General features: G+C 41.3%; 1 protein-coding gene across 1 annotated transcript; it reads right to left on the bottom strand.

The window, feature by feature from the left end:
• Window positions 1–102: 102 nt before the first annotated feature.
• LOC112560915 lies at window positions 103–18,595 on the bottom strand. Its single transcript, XM_025233025.1, has 11 exons — window positions 17,515–18,595; window positions 8,579–8,722; window positions 7,582–7,785; window positions 7,085–7,177; window positions 6,216–6,377; window positions 5,534–5,755; window positions 5,114–5,146; window positions 4,584–4,813; window positions 4,009–4,315; window positions 3,558–3,679; window positions 103–3,397 (listed from the first exon to the last, which is right to left on the bottom strand). The coding sequence occupies exons 1-11, from the start codon at window positions 17,591–17,593 to the stop codon at window positions 2,708–2,710; spliced, it is 2,286 nt and encodes a 761-aa protein (XP_025088810.1). The 5' UTR covers window positions 17,594–18,595; the 3' UTR covers window positions 103–2,707.
• Window positions 18,596–24,188: the final 5,593 nt, after the last annotated feature.

Raw genomic sequence — 24,188 nt, 5'->3', positions numbered from 1 at the left:
TTTTAATTGAGCATCACTTTCTTGATAAGGTAAACATGACTATGCAATGGGATGCAAACAGACAATGATCAATTACTTAATCTTTCATGCTTTCTTTCATCATTTTTTTTTTTTTTCTAACAGTCTACAGTTAAAGTCGCTGTTGGACAATGAGATGACAGAACAAGCTTTTCCCATCCTGATTTTTTATAATTGACAGTCCTTGGAATTTTTTTTTATGTGCACATGTATGCAAACATTCACACAGTGCAATTTGTAAAAAGTTATTTTTGATTGCGTATTATATTGTTATCATCCATCTACCCATTTATGCTATAGTTGCAAAAACAGAATCTTAACACTTTTAGTGACAGCATTGTCTACTAAAAATAAGGTTTGATCAGCACTGAAGCTTACACATCAGAGAAAAACTATTTTGTTACATTGTTTGTCTCAATGACTGTCAAATTAATATCAGATTTTATCAAATTCAGGCATTAGGAGACAATCTGGGGAAACAGTTTGACATAAGCACAGGATATGATATTTCCTGAAGGCTCAATAAGGTGAGCAAATATCTTAGGGTGATAATAGAATCTTTCAAATTACGTTGTTAAAAGGAAGCAATATTTTTTGTAACTAATACCTTGGGGGTTCTGTTTTCTATCCTTGATACAGCTACTTTGTCTTTTATTGAACAACCCTTTCAGTGTCACAGAAGTCACTAGATGATAAGCATTTGACCATCTTTCATAAAATAATATTATACAGGCTACTGACTCACTGGAATGTGCTACTACCACTGTATCACATTTTTTTTAATCAAAGGAGGAAAATGCATCCAAAAAGGAAAAAGCCAAGGATTAAAGCAAACATCAAGATGTCTGCAGAATGTATCACATTGAAAGCCAGTTGGATTAAAAGCATCAGTGTAAACAAGACAGAAATATATTTCCCATCACTTCTTGTAATATCACGTTAAAAATATATCTGTAAGTAAAAACTTTAAAATAACAAATGGTAAATCAGCTTTCAAGCAAATAACACTCACAACACTGATGATTCCTCTTTTGTTCAAAACATGGAATGCATCGTTTTAGACTCGTTCCCTTTCCTCTCAGTACCATTTTTTGCTTGAACTATTGGTTGTCTTTAGCATCAGAAATCAAAATAAATATGAGGGTATATAAATACGCATGCAGTCATCCAGTCACTTCCCTTATGGAGCTCTCTCTCTCTTACTTTCTTCACTTTTAAACTTTCTTTGTTGGATACGACGATAAAGATTGCTATGAATTATTTTTAAAATCTGCAAACATGTTACTAGGAACTAAATATTTCAAATAAGTTGATTGAATAATATCTCACCTGTCAAGCTCAGCTCCATCAAAAAGAAAATGTGTTACCTGTACGCCTAAACAAGAAATGCAAGAGCGCTAGGAAAACTGGCAACTTGTAGCACATGCGGTCTCGGAAGGAACCCATCTACGCCGAAGAGGTCGATCGTAGGTAGGAATAAATCTTAGAAATCATCTCCAGCAAATGTGATTGAACATACGAGTTTACAAGCGCTGTGACGCGTCAACGTTGGACATGCCCATATATAGTGTTTCTTGAGATACATATTGAAAAGTCATTGGGAAGGGCACAGAACAAGGAAAACGAGAAAGGGAATTAATCTTGGCGACAACGAAAATAGTTTTCTGCCATCAGCAGTACTGACTCGCAGCAGATTTCTATGCTTCAGCGCGTCTCGAGCTAGGACAAAAATAAGAGAAGAGCACCACTGTGCCAATCTTTTGCACAACTCCATAAACCGCGAGTAAAGATACACGTAGGGAATAATAATTGTTATAATGAAACAATTTTTGCTCGGTTGAATGGCTATGTTGTGAGTCGCACACGAAAAAAACTGCTCACTATTATTTCAGCTGTGTTGCATTAACTGTCTAGCCGCCTGTTATCTTTCTGTTCTGACCGTTGAGGTGAGCCCTTCTCGACTTAGTTTCAAGTGTTACAGAAGGGATACCGTCACACATTAGCTAGCTGTAAGCAGTCATTGAATTTTGAAATTTGTGTAAATTATGCTTTTTTGTGATACAGCGTGGTTGATGCTGCAATTTTCTGAGTGAGATGCGCTAAACGCAAGGCCAGTTTGACGAAGAATGGTACAGCAGCAAAACTAATATCTGTACATAACTGTGTTTGAAAAACAAAAGTCAAAATTCTTTCGTCGGATTAGTCTTAGAACTTTTTTTTTCTTCAGCATCGATGCCTTTTCCACAGCAGTGATATGCAGGCATAATAGTTCTTCGATTATCTTCAGTGGCGTCCGTAGTTCACTGCCTTCCTTCAAGATCAACTCCATCCGTTCTTCTTGTGTTGTTTTTATTTTCCTCTGTCCAGTGCGTAGTGGTCATCATCATCATCTTTCAACATTTTAGTTGTATTATTTTTCATGTAGCAAATGATGGACCTTGTTCAGGCGTGTTTCTTCGCTTTTGCACGTCAGGTATCTGGTCCAGATGATAAGGCTATGTTTTTCGTCAAATTCGCACTCTGAGAAGAAGCGTTTGCGAACTACGAAAAGATTCCAACGCACGTTTCTGCGTAGCCTAGCCTGACTGCCTTCTGTGTCCAAACTTTGGAAGCAGGATCGCATGTTTCTTATATCTACGAGTGCACATAAGTAGACTGAGGTTCGCCCTCGACGAAGCTCACCCCTCGCCTACAGATGAAGTGTGCGTGAAACGTCATGACGCAGCTCGCTGCAGGCTCCGTTAGCAGCTGGGAAGAGCGTGACGTCGGCATCTGAGGGCAGTCGTTTGTAAATGTCCTGCAGCAGCATCTCCAGCTGCAGTACCGGTGCTACCACCACCCCACCGCCTGCCCCTGTGTTCCGAGCGTATAAAGCGAACGACAGGTGCTTGTGACCCTTGGTCTCCTCGTCTTTGTACATGGGATAGTAATCGTTTTCGTAGTTCCTGTTGGTGGTGGTGGCGGTGGGCTTGGTGTTGTTGCTATCCACGCAGCAGACGGCCATCCAAAACATGAAGGGCACGTTGACGTCATTTCCTATAGTCTCGATGGGATCGTGAGAAGGAATGACACCAGCCGTTACATACAGCGTTGGACCATGGGGCTGCTGTACCTGATGATGATGGTGGTGATGCCCAGAGGAGTGTCCGGAGGGTAGGAAATCTGCCGGCGAGACTTCTGGCAGACCGCACTTTTTCAAGCCAAACTGTCGCACGGTCAGGACGGCCTTGTGCCAAGAGGGAAAGAGGCTGGAGTGCATAGGTGCAGTGTTAGTCAAAGCGAAGGTGGACACACGCGAGGCGGGGTCAGGGCCGGCCAGCTCTGGCCACAACAAGTGGGCAGTGCGATAGGTACTGGCACTGTAGTCTGCAGGTAGTACCTGTCGACAAACACGCATGCACTTCTTTAAAAGAAAGCTGACTTAATTCTGTTGCGAACTATTTTGATGTAGTTTAATTAACAACAGGTAATAAACTGTATACACGTCTGTTTGTACAGCTATTAACTTGATAAGCTATTTTTATTTGACAATAATTCACCTGGTGAGCACCCAGTTCGCAAGTGTGGTCGTTTTGGCAACGTCCTAAGTCTTCAAGACTGATAATGCCTCTTCGAGCCTTCTTCAGGAACCACGCCGTGTCTTCTTCCTGGTCCACGAGACCTGTGAGGTAAATAATCTTTCCTTAGGTTATCTTCAAACATAACCTAGTATTTTTTCTTCTTTATATTTCTTCCTCCTGCACTGACAGATAGTGTTTATAGGTGAGGGTACATGTGTTCATGATGTGCATGTCACTTCACACATTGGTCTGCATGTTTGTGTTTGGTGGTGGGTGGGAGAGGAGTGTGGATTGAGAAACCTTTCGTCTGTTAGACCACGGAGCTATATTGTGGTTCGACTGATGCACGAGTGACAGCTCGTGTAAAACTATTGCAATGTAGAAGAATTCTTACTGCAAAGAAATAAATAGGCCTAAAGAACACTTTTACCATGCTCAATGAAGAACGTCGTGTCGGGCCAGTTAGTATCCCCAATCTCGGTCAAACGCGCCAAAGAAACGACTGGTCCCCGGCCTTTGGTGTCGAAGAGTGTGGCGTAAAATGGTTCCTTGTGGCCGTAAGCTTTGCCGAGAGAAGAGCTGGCTGCGAACCTCTGGCAGATGAGGTACACGATTGTCTGACGGTTGGAGAGCCCCACCGGAAGCTGCTCGCCGTAGACGAACTGCCGCCAGCAGCCCTCTGCGAAGTCGCCGCGAGCTTTGGGAGCACTTCTGCTGCCTTTGCAACGTTTGGACACCTGGAAATTGGGAGATTCCAAACGAAAATTTCATTTGTTATTTTTCCCAAGTGAATTTAACGAGTGATGGTTTTTGCAGGTGTTGCTGGCTTTGCGGGAGTTGTGCTCACTGGATGGCAGTAAAGATAATTTTTGCAGTATACATGTACATGTATTTCCTTTTTAAATCGCCAAGATACAAAAGAACACTAAATAATTGACCCTAACTGTCCCAAAAAGGTATTTCTCGAGCATAAATCCGTTTGACCACAGGGGTTCTGTAACTCACGTGGCACAGATCCTTGTAGTATCTGCCACAGTGCGCATGCGGGGAGTGTAGCACGATGTAGTCTCCCGGTCTCTCGCACCACTTCTTGACTTTGGCCTCTGTCACGAGACGTGGCAAGGACCAATCAGCGACGACGTACTTGCCGTGTTTGAGATCGAACAGCGAGTAGCTGCAAGGCGCCAAGGGAGCGTGCTGCAAGTCAATCTCTCCTGGCGGCAACGGCTTTGGACCTGCAGGGATTAGATCAGCTAGGGTTCTGGGATCGAATTTCCAATACCTGCACTCTCCGGTCACTACAGCTAGAACGGCTACAGTTACAACATCACCAAGTGTCAGAATTTCAAAGTTGAAAATATGAAAATATTTATATTGCGTCTTTAAACTATACATGGAGTTAGAGAGCGGAGTAGAGATAGGAAGAAGAATATTGAAAAAGTGATGTTCCCGAAAAAAATTAATTGATTTCACTTCATCTTCAAGTGTTTCTTTCTAGCTAAATATATATGTGTACCCAACGCAAAAGAACTTACCTTGTGCTGATTGAATGGCTTGATCTTCATCAACTGTTGACAGAAAAAAGCAGTAGACACACTTTTTTACGTTTATGATTTGCTTGGAGGTAGATGATTAATCTCATCTAGTAAGTAGTTTTGATTTTTTTGTCATTCAATTGGTCTATGTTGACAACCCGCGAAGGTGTTGAATGCGATGTGGTTGGTGAGGACTACTGAAAGGGTTTTGGTCATTTGTCAGCCCGGTTTACTTGTCTCATTTATGTATGAATATTTAATATTACTCTAAATAAGAAAGACAATATCCTTTTACACTGTAAACACAAACTAGTTTTCAAGTTTCTTCTCTGCATTAGTTAAATAACAGAGTTTAAAGCCCATTATTTTTGTAATACAGTATAGTGAGAATCCAAGTTTAGAATTAGTACATCGCCTTACCATTCGTTGTCTGTTCGTTTGCCTGGTCGCACTTATTGCGTTTGGCTTGATCCTCTTCTGACGTCACCAGAGCGGAAACTACGTCACATCGGTTGCTGTTGCGATCACATGTGCGCATCTCGGCCTGGCTGCCGTTGCAGGCGTCTGGGCTGACACTGCATGTTCGAATTCGCACCTCCGTGGCGTTGTTCAGGCGTAGCCAACGAGACCAGCGCGGAGAACCTACAGAAAATGTGAAAAGTCTGGTTAGTCTGGTAGGAAAGTGCCACAACCTTGCGGCAATTTCGCACCATAGCGGAGGGGGAGGAAACTGGATTACTAGAAGAAACCCCCCGCGCCCAGCCCTTCGAACAGGTGTCGCATGCAGTGTCCCGAGATGATATCTGAACCCTGAGCCGCTCACTGCAGTGGTGACAAGCGAGTCTTTTAACCACTATATACTACCGGGCGCCTCTCTGATGAAGTATCGAGAGATCACAGAAGTAGACTTTATTTTTTTTTTTTTTTTTTTTTTGAAAGTTTGAGGGTTTTATATAGATTTAATTTAATTTTTCAGACTATGGCTGACGGATTTTGCAGTGCACTATAAGTAGTGTATAAAACAGCATACCTGTTAAGGATGCTTTTTTTGAGCGTATGAATGGTGAGATAACAAACTAAGAATGGTGATTATACCACCAACCTTTACTTTTCTGCGCTTTTCTTGAACTTTTTTTAGTTTGTTCAGTTACGGATACCGGTGGCCACACGTCAACTGCCGAGTAAACGTCTTGACTGACAGGGAGGCTACTCTCTGTGGTGAAACTTGTTTCAGAATCGTCAAGAGAGTCGTCTTCTCCGCCTTCTGCTCATAGAAAAAAGTGAGAAGAGTTATCTTTCTTGGTTAAAAAAATTGTGTAGGACGATCTGAAACTGGAAACATTTTTGAACAGTTCCTCTTATTTTCATTTGTGGGAATGAGCGCAAGGTATTGCAAGGGCGAAGAAGGAAATCACTGCGAAGATGAAGGTATAAAGAAATGCATACACGATATAACAAACACATACGAGAAAGAGACAATAACAGTGCTTCAACTGTCCTTCAGAAATGCGCAGCTGCAGAAGGATTCATTTGAGAAGTCTATTAGGATCGCTGAAGAGCGAGAGAGAGATCATTGTCCTTTGTAAACTTTTAAAAAATATAAATAAAACGATGATACAGATATTGAGAACGTCCCAAAGTTTTAGTTTAACAAGATTGTAAATAATTTTATAACATATCCATGAAACACTGGAGTCGTTATCTTATCTGTGAGACGGGGTGTGTGGATTTGTTTTTAAACATACTCGATTTGTTTAATCAGTTTAACATTCCGACATACCGTATTAAGACTTTACTAAAAACTAATCTTTGAGAGTGAGTATTAATGGACAAAGAGAGGTATCAATTTACAAAGTAATCACCAGTGCTTTTATATCGTGTTTATCTAGCATGCTACCCTGTGTAACTAACTGATGCTTTTAGAGTTCTGCTCATAAAAGCAAGGTGACATCAACAACCCGCACCACTGACCTCCAGCGATGTCCAGTGTATCCGAAGTGGTGTTGCTTCCCTCTGTGATGCTGTTGTTGCCGGCAAGAGGCGTCGTGGTATCGAAGCTTCCTTCTGCCACGGAAAAGTATTATTGACACAAGCCTTTAATTGTCAGCAGGCTTTTGATCACTTGCGTATATTTCCTTTTTAAACTTGCATTTATCAGTAATACAAGGAAAACAGTAACTCAGTTTACACGCAGCGTTGTGTTCCAATATTATATTGTTTAAATTATTTGTTTGATTATACAAATTTGTTTCGGAGTAGTCCAGTAGTGTTGAAGCAAAACAAGTTGCGCAAAAATGTATTTAAAAGTGTTGTTCAGAGTGTCCTTGTTAGTCCCTGTAACCCATATATTTAAGCTAAAAAACGTAAACTCTAATTTTCATGGGAAGGGAGTGTACAGGAAGGGAGAGAAGGTTGTGCCATAGGATGAGTAATAGGATAAGAAGGTAAAGTTTAGCTATGATTGATACCTATGTTTGCTGTGGTATTGCTCCCTGTTTTTGAGAGTTCCGTATGCTCCGGAGTGTCCTCCACGTCACTCTCTCCCGATCCTGAGCCGTTGCCAGACATCTCGACATCTTCATCGTCAGACGTCATGACCCCATGTCCAGCGAAAGGTTTGATTGCTTCAGTCAGCACGAGTGGAGGCGGGGGTCCAATGGCAGAAGTTGTGCCTGAAGACCCAGAAAGCGCAGACGGCGTGTGAGTGCACGTGGGCTACAGTGTGACGACTAACGTTTCTTGTGGGGTGAAGGGGGGATAATTTCTTAGGTGGAGGAAGCATACTGTACTAATTGCTGATTGGTTTAGATGTAAAATGCAACAATGTTTCACAGGAAGTGTATATTTAAGTGGAGTGCGAATTTAAAGCGTTCAGTCACGGCAAAAAGTACAGAAGTTGTTTCTTGACTGTTAAAAACAACACCTGGTAGAAGATAAAAAGTATTTGAGAGAAGGAAACAGTTTTGTTAGCCACGCCCCCATCCAATCCCACAATTGCTGTGCACATGCTATAACTTCAGATTTCTAAGATAATTAATTAACGGATGAGCTTTGGAAGCTGCAGTTTACAGGTTAGGCTTATATCGCCTGTATCTATCAATATCTGAAAATAAAAACGCAAACCATTCAGGTTGGTCTTTAAGTAACACCTTGTCAGTCTTTGACATTTCTGATTCATCGACTTGTATCCCATGTAGTGTTGTCGTGACGTCTTTAAGATATATCCTTAAGTTTTTTTTTTAATCTTTAATTAGCATGAGGCGAGGTCTTTGCGTCTGATATCGGAGTTGCACAAGTCTAAATGATGGAGCACTCACGAGATCCACCTGTTTACGAGTGAAAAAAAGAAAGTGCTGCACGCTGTAGAGTTTTTGCTAGTTGTTTACACACATCCTAACATTCGTAATAATCCATCATGTCTGCGTGCTGCAAAACACTCACAAGCACAAATTAACACTCTATCACCTGCTTTAAATCCTCCGTGACCGCTTTTCCCCCGTAACACCTCAGTTTGTAAGGTCACTTCCTCCTCCCTCGGGGAAGATGATTGAGGTCCGTCAACATCTATGAAATCCTCGATGGAGACTCCGATAACAGGTATTCTGTTGTCTGAAATGCAAAAAGTAGAAAATACTGTGAATGTTTAGTGAAAATACTCTTACAAGATGTTTTGTTACATTTATGTTTTTATGTGCTTTTACGATATTTTTCTAGCCTTTCGGTACTTCGACAAGTTAATCGTTGCTATCGACTAGATTTATCCATGTTCTTCAACAGCCTTTGATTAAATTGTATGAAATTGTATCAATAGTAGTATGACATGGAAGGTTTTTGATAGCACCTGCCTTAGTTGTGATTTGGCCACGCAAATACCTATGCAGCGCAATTACTACAGGCATTTACATTCTGTTGCCTGCTTTCGCAATTCGTGTTTGTTAGCGCGTACAGAGAGCGCATGAAAATAGTGCTGTCATTGCATGTCACTTAGTGGGTATTGGGAATGCCTCTGCGACACAGTGATCGAAAAATTAATGCAGATCGATCAAAAAGAAAGGCTGCCTAGAAAAATCAATCTGCCTACAATGCAGCAAGACGTTCTTATGTGTCCGCGGGTGTGCGTGCACATGTGTTTGTGCGTGTGTTGGAGAAAGATCTGTGATGTGACAATGGCCAACTTTATTAATTCTAGTGGGAATAATACATTGGAAGCATTCTCAAATAAAAAAAATAAATAAAACAAGTGCTAGTTACCAGAAAAAGATGAAGATAAAATAAGTTTGTGCATCATAGAAAACTTTAAAAAATATTGAGTGAGAAAGAAGAGTCAAATTTAAGGAATTCTGTATTCTATGGCACAGGACACTAGCGTACTGACCATTTTGGAGAGAATAATTATTATTATAGCCGGATATTTCAAGCTGTTTCTAATTTAGTTTCTGCAACCATTTGGACATGTTAGCAGATAAACATAATTGCACGCACACGCACGATCACTTCAGGCGACATGAAATTTCAGTTATTTTGAGGAAGCAATAACATTATGCACGCTCTGGCGGATAGTATCCTTCAAATTTTTTAACCACAGTCGGTCACCTCTTTTCTTGACCTCGACTGCACATCAGACGGTGGCCTTTTCTTCTTACCAGACGGATTTAAGAACGCATTGTGACTTTGTTCAGATGTCACGAGGTGTTTCCTAGGAGCATCTCTCTTCCCCACTCTCCCGCCAAATGTGTCTGCTGCCCTGTAGCAAGATGACTGGTTGTCTGTGCTTGTGGCAGCATCCGGCAGACATTCCCTATGCCTCGTGATGCAGGATGCCTGCAGAATTCTTTATATTGGGCTTCCTTGTCTACATATTTTGTTCTTTGTGATCACCTTAGAACGTTGAGAGAACCAATATTTTTGATGGATACTATTTTCCAGTCATTTGGGTAGAATAATATGTATCTATGAAAGAATCTTTGTCTTTTTTTTCCTTGTCTCAGTCTTACAACCTGACGCTGATTGGGAAGAACGCGAGGTTTGACTTACAAATTCTGGTATTATAAGTTTCTTCTTGAATTTTCATGTCAGGCCATTTCCTCTCAATAGAAAGATTTGTTGGATTTCCTAATGTACCGTTCTGTATGGTGATGGGCCTTCATTATCTATTTCTGCAGAATTGATTACTGTCTTCCAAAACGTTTTATTTCCTCCTCCTTTGTTGAGCTTGTCTGCTGATAAAACGAAACAAAATCATCGGAATATCATTAGATGTGCTGTGTTGTTCTGCTTACCAATGTTTCGCAGGCTGTACAAAAAATTGATTGGATTTTCCGAGTTTAATCCACAGTCTGTGTAGATATTTAAAGTGTAAATAACAGAATCGAATTTATCTGAACTTCATTCAAATTGACATCTATATCTATGTATCTATATATAGCTTCAGTTCATTTGAGTTTTTTATGTAGAGAATGCAGACATTTATGAAACAAGAAATAAGTCGAAGCTTGATGAGAATCAGAGAGAAAGAACATGACCTATTATTGCTCTTGATACAGGTGAAAATGTACAGTTATATTCAAGATGTCTCATTAATTCTAGTTCGGATTATATTTATTATGAGATGGGATGAAACCTGTGTGTTTAATTCTCCGTGTTTTCGCAGGGGTTTTTTTTTCTTCTTTTTATCTGTAGCTTTTTCTATTCATTCTCGGTGTATCTCCAGGCACAAGGCTTCACAATGGTTAGCAGCGTCGTCTTCGATCAGGCCACAGATGCCTGTCTCTTCAATTTCCTCCGCGCTTGCTCAATAATGCTCCTTTCAGACACCTTCTCATGTCGCACTCTCACATAAATCAAATCAATATTTCTTCGGCGATGGCCTGCTTCATAGCACTTTCAGTTTTGAGTTATTGTGCCATTTCTTGCGGACTCGCGGTGCATCCTTCATGACCTGCACCTAGCATCTGTAGGTCATGTGACATGCGACCTGTTATATTGTGACTCCAAACTTCCAGCTTTCACCATTAAAAAAAGGACCCATTAATTTTGCGAATGAGCGAGCTACTACAACACCATTCTCTGACATCGGCACACATCAGTTACTTGATAGATTGCAACACAGTTTTGTATATTTCTACGAGTATGTAAGACTTCCTGGAGAGATAGAGTGTGTCTTTGTTGAACTTTAGCTTTCTCCAAAAACTAGAAAACTGATTGTTGAGTGTTTCTGTACCACTAAACCATCTTCAACATCTGATTGTAGAAGTACCTCTTCAGTTGGCGGTAGACATCAGATGGATGGGGCATTGTACACACAGCTCTGCATCTTTGTATGTGAATTGAATGCAGAGTAAGCAGTATCTTTAAGTCCTCCATATATTCGACTTGTCTGCTCGATTTAGCTTGTCCAAACTAAGGATTCAGAGGGACGTTCGTCGCAAGATCTTGGTTGATGCTGCTGCTGCCGCCGCCAAAAGAAAAAAAAAAGGAGATTTCCTCCGTCTCTACCAGCAGGTGTTGAGAAAGAAAGGCAGCTGGGATTTCGACGCTGGGCAGACAAAGATATACAACTGCCACACAAGCTTTTTAACATCAGATGCAAGATGACAGCAAATGTGCAGCTGCAAAGCTCACCATAGCTCAAAACAAAGGGAGAGTGGTCAGCACTCATAATTCCTAGGGTGTGATTGGCTCAGCTTTGATAAAAGACCGAAAAACAAATGTAAGTGTAACACACAAATGGCGACTTGAGAACTCGCCAGTCTTGCCAGTTGTAATGGTCTGGGTGAGACCCTTGTCTCTGACAAAGGGTCGATAACTGCGAGGTTTTAGCTGCATAGTTTTATGTTCGAGGACTGAGAAGGAATCAGCGGCGCCCATCTCCTCTCCCCTCTTTGGCTCCCAGTTTGTAATATATGTTCCTGTCGCTAACAGACATGATTTAACTATGGGAAAAATCATACCTTTTGCGCTATTTAAAATTCCAAAATCAAGATACTTCTTTTATGAATATGGTCATTGGGATGTGTCTGCGCTAAAAAGGTCATTCCAGATCCTTCAGGCTCGTTATATTAACGAGATAGGAGCGCTTGCACGAGATAGTAATCTGTGGAAACGATTCCTCTGACGCACAGGAAAGGCACCAGCAATAAAGAGTCTGCATTCTTCTAGAATTCTGCTTGACATAACTTCCCATCATCGGAATCCTGTTCCAACAGAATCAGGCAACAAAACGCATATGGTCCGCCAAACCTAACTACTTGCATCATTAGATGCAAGCATGAGAAACTCATCAAGAAGAATGGTGATGTCTGATGCAATGGGCATTTGTAGAGCGAAGCTGCAGTATTAGACAACTGGATTTGTTTTTACTCTACCAGTCTTTTTAAAGAAGGAATAGTTTGTTTTGTTTTGTTTGTTTGTGGGGGTGAGAGTTTTCCATCTTTACTGTTTCTTCAAATTCAGTTTACGACTTCCGCTAAACAATTTTTTCCCCCGATTTGTGTAGAAAAAAAATCACAATGATATGTTTCAATCTGTCGCCGTCATAAAAATTCCACAAACTATTTTTGACTATTTTTTTTTAAACCTTGATAACTTAAAACTCTGCTTTAAAGTTTCAAAACTTTGAAGAAATTTTTAAAAGTGGTGTCATCTGTAGTCGAAATCCTGTGTTTTCTCTTGATTTAAACTGTCGGAGTTGGGGGGATGGAGTATGGGCGTTTCTGCCATGCAAATTAGTCTGTCCTCTTGTGGACGTGTGTGTGCATGGTCACGCGGGGGCATCAACGTATGCACGCGCATGGCTGGCATGAAGTACTAGAGTATTAACGCATTCTTGTATGTATGCTTGCGTTGCCTGCCGGGAGACAACTACACCCACAGGGGTTTACCTACACGCTATTCATTACCCACACTGTATCCTCTTCGTCCTGGTGCGAGTCAAATCTGCAAGTGCTGTAGAGATTTCGAGAAGCTTTCCTGGTCCGTCCATTTCCTGCATGTTGCCTCCGATCTGTCACGCCATAAGAACTCGCATTTCCTTCATCAATCTTGCTGCTTCCCTCCCCTTTCTGTACTTGATTTCAGACCAATGGTTCCTGCGAGTCTGAACACAGTTTGAAGTCATAATGTTGACGCACACGTCCATCAATATTTCAGTTTGTCTTAGCCTTATGAGGCATTGTCCACTGGTGTGAGTGGCTGGAGATTACGTATCCCTTGTCTAGTAGCACGCGCAGTACTCACGGACGCAGCCTCCTGAATTGTTCATGAGATGTGTTGGGAGTGGCGATCGTAAAGCTATAGCGATTCTCTGGCTTGTGTCCCATGAATGTTAATAGCTAATTACCTAGTCGTAGCCTGTGAAAGCACTGTAAGACCTGGCTGGTACAATAATGTGATGGTAACAAAAAGGGAGGGGATGAGAGTAACAATGGACATTATTTTGACGCCGGTACATAAATTTATCGAAGAACAGCGCATTATTCTGTGTTGCAGGTGATGATACTTTCAGACAAATATCTCTTGCGTGGAGGCCTGTAATAAAACTTCAGTCGTGCATCTTTCGCATCGTCTGCTTTAGAATAATTACAGACAAACACGTTTTTGCAGGATGAACTTAGCAAAGTTTCAGACAAATATATTTTGCAGAATCGGCTTTTACCGAACTTCCTCCAACGTCTTTTGTATCATTGGCCTTTTAGACGAACATCTTTTATGTGATTGTCTGTACTTTGTAATTACGTAGACAGATTTGATGTTGTATATTTTTTAATAGGATCTTGAGCTATCACAAAATGTTTTCCATTTAAGAAAATTTCATTCGCTCGGTACTGAATGTTTAATAAACTCTTTTAAACGTGCTTCGTTTGCCGCACCTCGAAAAGGAAACCAGAAGCTCCTTATTATCATGCAGTTCACAGGTCCTTCAAGTATTGGCAATACCGGGGACTGTGCGATCGAAGAAATTTTAGTGAAGTGCAGGAGTTGGGAGGAGAGAAGAACGCAGCATGTTAAGAGAGTATAGAGAGATGGCCAGCACGAAAATTGATTAACAGTTTAGCGGAAGTGTAAAGACAACTCTGTCCCAGCCTCCCAGTACATCTTTGGAGAGAAGAGCTCCTGGATCGATTTTCACCTCTTCTTTGACACCCCTCCTGTTCTTTGGGCATCATCACCCGTTTAACCTCCTAACACTGTTTACTATTAATTTATTTAAGCCCTCACGTTAAATGACTTCACTCCCCTTTTTGCATGTCTCTCCACACAATCATGTGCACGTGCGTTTGCCCAGTTGTCTCCATCTCTGCGCACGCCTCGTCACATCAAGTCACTTGGCTCTGGGCTTTTCCAGGCGTTGGGTTTCGTGCGCATGAGTAATTGAAAGTGGGCGATCTCCGCAGGACGGAGCGGCCAGGGGCCAGGGAAGGTGGATGAAGGGTAAGGAGAGGGGTGGAGCAGGCAGGTCGATGGAGAGCCCGGCGAGTCACAGCGAGCGTGCCGGGTCAGTTAAGGTCGGTGTGTGGTACTTGATGGACATAATGTGCACCCCGATCTAAGAAACCACTGTGTGTAATCGATATAACACTTCGGAGGGTCTGTCGGAGGGATGGGGTGGGAAAACACTCAGAAAAAAAACCACTTTTGTTGGGGAATTCAGGCATGGTCCCTGCAGAAGTGCTTTTCAAGCTTTTGTGATGTCAATGCTGACACTACATCCACAACACACCGGTATGGCGAATGAGCATTTCGAGCTTTCTGCGTAGAGCTGTCAGAAAAATGAGACAATAGATTATATATGTATTCATGCTGTGTTGGTGTTGCATTATTACAATGTTCTGAGAATTATTTCAAGCTCGTTATATTACCCTACACGCTTTGGTGGTTGTATGGGCTTTTCCTCCCTCCTCCTTTTTTTATTTCCTCATATTGATCCCCAGTTTCGGGGGGAGGAGGGTCAGTTTTTACACTAGGTCTGCTGTCTGACTCATGCGTGTAACCAAAGTGAGCAGATGAAAGACTTCATGCAATGAAGTAAGAAGTCGAAGACTGTAAGAAATATGAAAAGAGGGCAGTCGTGCGAAATAAATAGAAAACGCTCCAAGCGATGGCTAGAGACTTCATATCGAATTTCAAATCCAGTATCGTCTGCAGGAGCCAGTTTTTCTTTATTCTACCTAAAATATTTGTAAGAACTTTATACTTTTTTAAACACTGAAATTGGCGGAAAATTGGAATCTTTGAAGAGTTTCTGTAGGCTCTCGCAACATTTCTGCTGCATAATAACCTATTTAGTAGTTTACTTTGGAGAATAAATTCTATAAAATTTGAAACAAAACTGGACGGTGTAAGGAAGTGTGGTGAAACCTTAAGATAGACAAGACTAGGGCTGATGTAGTCTAAAGGTAGATGACACTATACATGACATCGAAATGTCGTACTTTTTATAATTTAAATTTATCTCCTGTCAAACACCAATAAGTATGTGGTTATGAAAAGCCTTCTGTCGATGCCCAGAACAGAGATGGGACGGCGTGACATGAGCTCTCCAGTCAGAGAGAGTTACGTTTGGGGGAATTATATATTTAGCCTAAAATTTGCTTGATAAAATCGTAGTCTAGCCAAAGTTTTTAACTCTTTAGAAACGTGCACACTCCAATCTTGCAATGCACTGAGTGCCCTCTAAGCCACTGCAGTAAAGATAGACGGGCCGCATGTGTCACGTGACATGATGTCTTCGTCCAAGCTCTTCACTGCCATCAAAATCTGATCGCCATACCCACATAAATTGTCGTCCACAGCTTGTTTTATTGTGTAAATGATATACACAGGGTTAAAAAAAAACGTTGTGTGCGCATGCGCAGACATGCCAAGACCGTCATTTTGTCCCAGACATCGGGACACGCGACACAGGCAACCGACAAGACGCTTACGTGTCTGCTACGTCATGTATTCGTCTGTTTCCCGTCCATCCCGTAATTGCCGTTCCTTGCGTGTCCCTCAAAATTCACTTTATGATAATGATTTACTTACTACAAATTTATGCTGCCGTGAATAAATCTCCTAGATTTACGGAATTTCATTTTCCGCCTGCGATTGCCTTGGGAGGGGCAGACCAAATGATTCGGACGTTTCCCACCCCTGGGTTAAAGTATCAGATGGGCCAAGGACGCTCTTTACTATCGCATGTAACTGGGTGAAGCAGATGATGTGACGTCACAGCCCCTGCGCCGCCATTTTCGTAATGACCGGCGAGAGCAGGTGCCATAGTTCATGTGTGCCACAACAAAAGTGTAAAACGCTGAAAAAACAACAATGGTGATGTCATGAAATGAAAGTTCTCAAGAACTGAACATGGTCGCAGCTTGTCATATTTCCAGCGAACTGGAGGTCGGTGCGATGTGTGCGGACAAATGTCTTACTTCAGATAAATGAGGTTATAGACAAGACTTTGTGCTTTGATGTGAACTGTCTATTGTTAGGTCAGTTGTTAAGCGTCTAAGTGACCCTAGTTCCGCTTACATAACTTTCAAGTATCGAACATATAATTGAGTATTACAATGGGGGTTTTATTACTTTGATTACATGTTTGTTCAAACTAGTTTTAAGACTTTGTTTCTGATTTCTTTGTGTGGGGAGAGGGTTGTTTGTAATTTAGCTAAAAATATATTTTCTTCTTCTGTGCTAAAGAGTAAGCTAGAGTCCACCAGATCATTTATCTGTCATAAGCGAAGCTTGAGAACTAAGTTTTACACGCTGTACTTTACATGTATCATTTGTCTTAGTAAATCGTTTTATTGAATATACTTAGTACCAAAGCTCTTCAAATAACGTGTTAAAAAAAACAACAAAACAGAACAAATAAAAACAGGTGTGACTAATCGTCGAAGCTATCATCAACCTTTTTTATTGTCTTATTATTGAACAGTTCAGATGGTCATTTGCTTTTAAGAATCTCTCTCCGCCCTCGTTTCAATTAACGTTATTCATTAAATCACTGGTCTAATGATCCAAAAATAACCGGGCAGGTGTTATGCCGTAACCTGATGTCCATCCACACCGTTTGGTTTTTGATCCGCTTTCTTCATGTTTAAAATGTTTCTTCAGAACTCTGCAGAGTGGACACACGGTCTTTGCATGCACACAATATGTTACAAGCATAAAGATCATGTTCCTATGGAATATTAGAGAAATAAAAGTCAGTAAACGACTATAAAGGTGATTAATAGAAAAAATAAAGTTGATTAAGAATTCCAAGTTAGGTCGAATGCAGCCCTACACACGTGCAAGTGACATTGACATGGAGATGGAGGGAGAGAAGATGTCTCCATGTTTCATTTCTTAAACTGTAGTAATGACTTAAACCAGCTCGGTTTCTTATTAACATCTTCACATATAGACACAGAACTTACCTATATCACCCGCCGCACTTGCAAGCAAAAGGGCTGAAGATGCGATCAGGAAGGACCACCTGCTTAACGTGGTTGTCATCTTGTTCAAATAAACTCTCTTCTTCCTTTGAGTCTTTGGTTGTTTTAAAGTCACGGAAGCAGTCGTTGTCTTTCCTACAGCGCTCCCAGGGAAGAGAAAAAAGAGAGAGGACAGCTGAAGTTTGTCACTACCGAAATGGATGAGTTTCCGATGAAACCTTCCCAGCGCACCGTGACGGTTTAAAATATCGTCCTGCGACCTGTGCTTCTGGTTGTATCGAACATGTACTTCTGGGATTATGCAGAGAGAATGAGTCACATAGCTATTCGTATTTTTTAAAAACGACGCATACCTTGTGAGTCACAGATGCTGTCCAGCTAGACAACGGAGAAACAAGTCTGTCTTCACTTCCGCTTTGACGTCACCAACCTGTCCGTCGTGAACATTTCGATCAAATCGTCCGTTCACGGTAGCCGATGAAAAAAAATAGCTACGTGCCTACAAGTGTTCGAACACCTCTCTCTCTCTCAACCACAGCAGTAGGATGAGAGAAGACTTAGATGGACGGATAGCCGATGACGTCAGGTGGAATTTTTAGCAGACCTGGAAGCTTTTAGACAAAACATTCGCTGTCGCTGGAGGCAAGCGATGTAAAGGCGTCGCCAAGCGCGATAAAAGACCTCGAACTGCGAGGTAACGTCTTCGCTGGCCGTTTCTTTGCGTCGTTACGTTTCTAGGGTGGGGTGGGATGGGATGGGGAGGGGCAGTGCTTCAGACCTCTGCCAGGAGACGTAAGAGGCAATTCCTGAAGTCTGGGCGTCACAGTCGTCTGCGCAGGTCGCACAGGAGGCGGTGTTGAAGAGGTGCCGCTAGACCAGTGGCACGATCCAGTCGGTGCAGTGCGGCTGCCACCCTTGGCAGCGATAAGCAGGCATTCAAATGCGGTGCGTTGGCCAGTGCATCGCCATCCGCTGCTGCTGCTGCTGCTGCTGCTACTGGTGCTGCAGACAGGGGGAGTCAGTGGCGCGGCTCGTGCGATGGTACAAGCAGGCGCGAAGAATTGTGGGATAGCCACGACCGGTCACGTCACTGGCACCCCGCGTATAGCGTGCCTTAACCTCGGCGATCGATGGGCTGGCAGTGTATGCGTGTACGTCCTCTGTGTATACGTGCGTCTGTGTGTATGTGTGTGTGGCATTGGCAACGGACACAAAGACTTCGTGTGATTTGCCATCGATCTCCTTTATGTGAATAAATACCTGAACTTGTCCATACTAATCTCTTAATTAAAATCTTTAATATCGAAAAAAAACATTTTTGATGAATGCAATCTTGCCAAGTCTTTACTTGAAATAGGATATCTTTCTATATTTTACTTCTGTTAGATTTGTCAGGTGTTAGCTTGGCCTTACACGGCGTTCGATGACAGCGATCTACAGCAGAAACTGGCGATGATGTCTGAGTCTGAAGCCAACACGCCCATCCACCCACCCACCCCTCACACCCCGCTGACTTTAGAAATACTTTGTCAACAACCTATTCCTGACTCCGTTGATTACAAATGGGATTGAATGTAAACAAAAAGGAAACACCTCGCCTAAAAGGTGGAAAGTAGAGTTGCTTTCGCTTCTCTATGTTGGCTTCAACACAAACATTGAATCCCTATGTTTACCAGTGTAATCAATCAAGAGTGCCCTTGCATAATCGGGTTTCAAACTAGAATTGTGTGTGAGAGAGAAATGTGTTTTCTATGAGGTCATAACGCAAAGGTTTAACAGAAAAGCATTGGAAAATCTTCCTTAAAATGAAATTTGTTTTTTTTTTTATTATTAAAAAAACATACAACCAAACGTATATTCATGCATACAGTCCTGTTAATGCAAGAAAGAGCTGTTCATGCAATTCACTGCGAAGATCTCGGGTGGTATCTTGGAGTCTCAAGTCAGTAAGCGAAAATTCTCGTCCAATTTTTTATTTATGTTCAATGTCTCTTGCCATTTCTCTTGTTTTTTTTTTTTTTTTACCGGCTCTCCTGACAAAGTTATCTATTTATATCCCGGAGAATCTCGTTCATTTTACTTTTTCTAATTTGACTGTAAGCTGAGTATGAAGGAATAGTAAAGAATAGTGAATTAAAATGAATAGTTAGTATACACTGGTGTATGTTGCACTTATTCGTATACATAGTTGTGGTATATACATAAAAATGAATATGATGTGAAAAGCTTTGGACTAATCTTTCCTTGCTGTAACTGTTGTACTGGGTTTAAATATTCTGTTGCTGTAACTGAAAAAAACAGTTTAAATTTGTATAAATTTGTAAAATGTCATATGGTAATTTTGTTATAAAAATCATGCAAAAATGTTAACAAAAATAGCTACATCTTTGGCAATATTAGTCGGTGATAAAGGCCTCTTAGAAACAAGTGAGTATGTGTATGAGAGAGATTATACTTGTAAATGATGATATTTTGTGTGTTAGAGAGAGATTATACATTAGATATGAGCGAGTTGTGCGTATTCATCTTAAGTAAGAATGAGAGCGAAGGGCAGAAACATCACATGAAAAAAATGTATCCTTTGTTTACAAGTGTTTATATACTTTGATTTATTTGATTAAATAGGCAGGTAGACATTAAAAGGTTGGAGGAAGGAAAGAATGATGAGTGATACAGAAAATTAGTTTTTAATGTATTAGCTGTTACTAACTGACCAGTGTGTGTGAGAGAGAGACTGTGTATAAAGATAGGAATGTCTGCGAGAATCATGTAGGCGAGAGTCGCTCTGGTTTTATGCATCATGTCAGCTAACCAAGACTGTCAGTCTTATCAGGGACAATGTATTGTTTCCAGCATTCAGGCCAAGTGGGGACTGCTGCACAGCTAGTTGCATGAGATTCAGGGAACACATTTGTTCTCATATTTCTTGAATGCAAATCATCCTCTCTCTCTCTTTTTTTCCCCCTTTGTCCGCTCCGCTCTACCTCAAGATACAAATGCATTGCTTGTGTCCATGACTAGATCATCGTCGTCTTCTGCAACAAAGCGACCTGCACTACGAGGATAATAGCAAGTTATGGGAAAGTCAAAACATTAGCTCAAAGGTTTTACCAATGTACTTATGTTTGTTTATGTCGTATAGTCTCTTCTCTGTGTATGTGTGGGGAAAGAGGGTTTTCTCTGAGATATTGGAAACAATTATGGTATGTGATTCATTAATCCATGGTTCATTCATGATTGTAAAACATTAATAACGTGCTGGGCTTAGGATTTCTAATGTATTCGTGCTACCTTCCTCATGTTCCATTTGGCCGGCATATTATTAACACAGACACCAATGAAATCATTATTTTCTATGCATATTAACGTAATACATTTTATAAGAAAAATGTTTATTTATATCCTTGATTAGCAAGATAAACACACACGTAATATGACTTGCTGGACAGTGAAAATAAATAGCTTTTCATTTGTCATAGACTTCGAAAACAAAATCAAAATATTTACTTCCACGCTTGACACAATCACTTGCTTCATTCTCTGATCTTTTGCACGATAGCACGATGCAACATGACTTTTAGTGTCAAACACAAATTAACTTGCCATAAAAATAATAATACATATCCTCTACATGCAAAGGAATAAATAATTAAATGCTTTATGAACAGGACTTCCACGTGACCCTTCTATGACTTCCTCTTACAACAGCAACCAGTGTATACATTGTAATTTACACTTTTTCTTTATTGCTGTAAGAACCTTAAATGTAGGGGTTGTTGTGCCCACTCAGGTAAGTTTTCAAATATTTCTTGGATTTTGTTCAAATGCTTTCCTTATTGAATCATGTTTCCCCTCGGACACATTTGTTGCACAGAAAGATCAATACTCACGTGAAACCTTATCTTCGTTTTATTTATGTTATTTCAAAAAATAGATTGTGCAAATGGCAGTGGTTTTATATTTCGCTTTTTGCCTCCTCATTGCTAACAACAACCTACAAGCCTTGCGACAACCAGTTCCATCACAAGAGGCAGAGAGTGTCTACTACAAAAATCAATTCCACGATGGAAGAGAAAGGGGAAGGCAGAAAAATTCACGTTTAATGAGATCGATGCTTTCGCAAAATGGTGGGCGATTTGCCGCCGCAAGGACCGCTTCTCGGCCGCGTCTTTCACAACAGCGGACATACGAGAGTATGGCACTTCCCTCAGAGGCCGGCTGCCCTTTGCTTCCCTCTCTGTCCCCGCATTAATAGATGCAGGCAGGGGCTGGTCAAATGAGGTCTGTAGGAAGATGTGGCTTGCCTTTCATCAGTGCTCTGAATAGCTGACGACAATCACTTTTAAACACCCTTCAAATAATTTTGGTCTGAAGACTTTTAGTCGTTCAATAACAATAGTATTATTTACCGCATCCATTTTACTGATTACTCGCGGTTTTCCGGAAACTGTCAAGCTTGAATCTACTACCCGATACTGCTTGCAGTTTAATTATTAGTACTAACATAGACTTCATTCGCCGATTTTTGTATCTCATTCTAAAATTGTTTGTCGGATGTAACTGAAAGATGACTCTTCAACGATTGTGGAAAATTCTGCGGAATTTATTTCCCCTTGTATTTCGATGGTGGGAGTGAGATGTGGCATGGCGGGATAAGTCGGCGGGAGGGGCGCGAGGTGGTTAAAGGGCAGGTTTGCATTGCGCTCTTTGGCCATCGATCAGAAACCGAGCGAATGAGTTTTGACAACAATTGTTTGCTTCACAAAGCGCCCTGAGAGAGGGGTGTGTTTGACATGATTGCCACTTCACCAGTTAGCGACAATGCTGAAAACCCGGGAACACACAATGCACTTGAGCAAAGGAATTTTCATTTATTATTGCACTCTTTCTCTCTAACACACACACAAAACTTCTATCGCTTCTTTCACGAAATATTTTTAGGAGTTTGTGAATTGGGGAAGTACACATGGATTTCTTTCAGCGACATTAGGATTGGTGGATACCGGAGGATAGCTTTTCATTGTCCATGGATTTTCTTTTTCCAACCAGAAGAATTAGGTACAACTAATGACACGGCAGAATAGGCAGTCTGGTTCTAGCAACTATTCCAACCACTCTGGTCTTTTGTATCGAGACGTGCCCAATGAGCAGGCGCCTATAAAGCCCGAAGGGAATTTACTTCCACGACCAGACAGGTTCAGCGTCGTATAGAATGTCACCTGGAGTGGCAACAGCATTGTTTTGTGCATGTCCCTGGCATGAATCAATAAACCATTCATTAATGGGAAAACCGACGTATCTGCCTACGCGGAATTTGCTGGATGGCGGCCGCCTTTAATCAGCATATCACTTTGGAGCAATAATTGTGCCATCAGCATCAGAACGAGGCGAGATGGCGTTTCACAAAGTATGTTTTTTGCACGTGTTCTTGCTTTTGTTTTTTGGATTTTTTATTGTTCTTGCACTGATCCTGATTGTGCACTGTTCTAAGGTTGTTTTTTGAACCTGTTCTTACACTAATCTTGCACCTTTATTGCACTAATCGTGCATTTTTTTCCCTTTTTCCGTTCGACTGCCGGTCTTCTCTATCTCACTCCACGACAGTTTCTTCGTTTGCAAAATCTTCACTGCTATGGACCTTCTTCCATCAGCATCAAACTTTAACGTTTTAATGTAATTTCTCTGCTTTGTGATCTTGTGGATTTCCTTCAGTCGCGTGACGATCTGATCCATGTTGGCCTGAGTATCGGTTTATCTATTCTGCTTTCATCACAGAAGAAACAATGACTTTACAACTTGTAGAACTCAAATGAAGCAATCCACCATATAAGTATGAAAGGGGCATAACAACGAACCTGGCCTCCAATTATTTTCACCGTAAGAGCCACAGGAATTGTGTCTTCGTGTTTTGTTTTTGTGTTCTTAGAAGGCAGGGATCTTGGCTCTGACTAAGGTGTCGAGCTATTAAAGTCCACTTCTGTTATTGTTATTTTTCTGCGCTGGCTACTCATCCATTCTCGTATTCAGTACAAACCGTTTGTGCTGCGTTTTAATTTCTTTGCAGGCTCCAGCCCTATTTTACTGAACTTTTCTAAATCCCAGCCACACTACTCTTCATCTGACGACCGTACGCTCTCTATCCCTATCACCAAAAACAACTACATATAGTAGGCAGATTTTTCATGCTGTGCTGCAAAACAGTGTAACTTGCTTACCATCCATATCCGCTATCTACCCATCATCGAATCCTTTAAACGTGCACTAAAAGTACATCTGTTCGACAAGTACTACTCCTTACACCAATCAACCTAGTTGTCAATAGTTCTGATTATAGTTGATTGACTAGTCCTGCTCGTCGTCCTCTGAAGATTTATGACACTTTCCATCTTTACTGTTTGTTCCCTGATTCCACTTTCTATCTTCTATGTCTTTTCCTACTTGTCTGCATAGTTGTTTCTCCTTCCGTCCTTCGCACTCTGTTCCTTGTCTCCTACTTGCGAGAATGCTCCTTCGTGAGCGTGATTATGCGCTATATTGCGAACTTGTGTTACTGGGATGCTTGCAGACGATTTTTTTTCCAGTAACTACTACAACGAGGCTGATGTATACAAAGCTTCCGGTTTAGTCACATTTCAGATTAACTAGTAGAACTAGGT

This window comes from Pomacea canaliculata, linkage group LG3, assembly GCF_003073045.1.
Source record: "Pomacea canaliculata isolate SZHN2017 linkage group LG3, ASM307304v1, whole genome shotgun sequence".
Classification (NCBI taxonomy): domain Eukaryota; kingdom Metazoa; phylum Mollusca; class Gastropoda; order Architaenioglossa; family Ampullariidae; genus Pomacea; species Pomacea canaliculata.
This window is presented reverse-complemented; position numbering and strand designations above follow the sequence as displayed.

Coding starts and splice junctions, on each gene's coding strand:
- LOC112560915 (XM_025233025.1), bottom strand. CDS start 17,593: ATGACAACCACGTTAAGCAGGTGGTCCTTCCTGATCGCATCTTCAGCC. Junction 7,786..8,578: donor TCACGGAGGATTTAAAGCAG/GTGATAGAGTGT, acceptor CTGGGTCTTCAG/GCACAACTTCTGCCATTGGA. Junction 3,398..3,557: donor GCGAACTGGGTGCTCACCAG/GTGAATTATTGT, acceptor GTTTGTCGACAG/GTACTACCTGCAGACTACAG.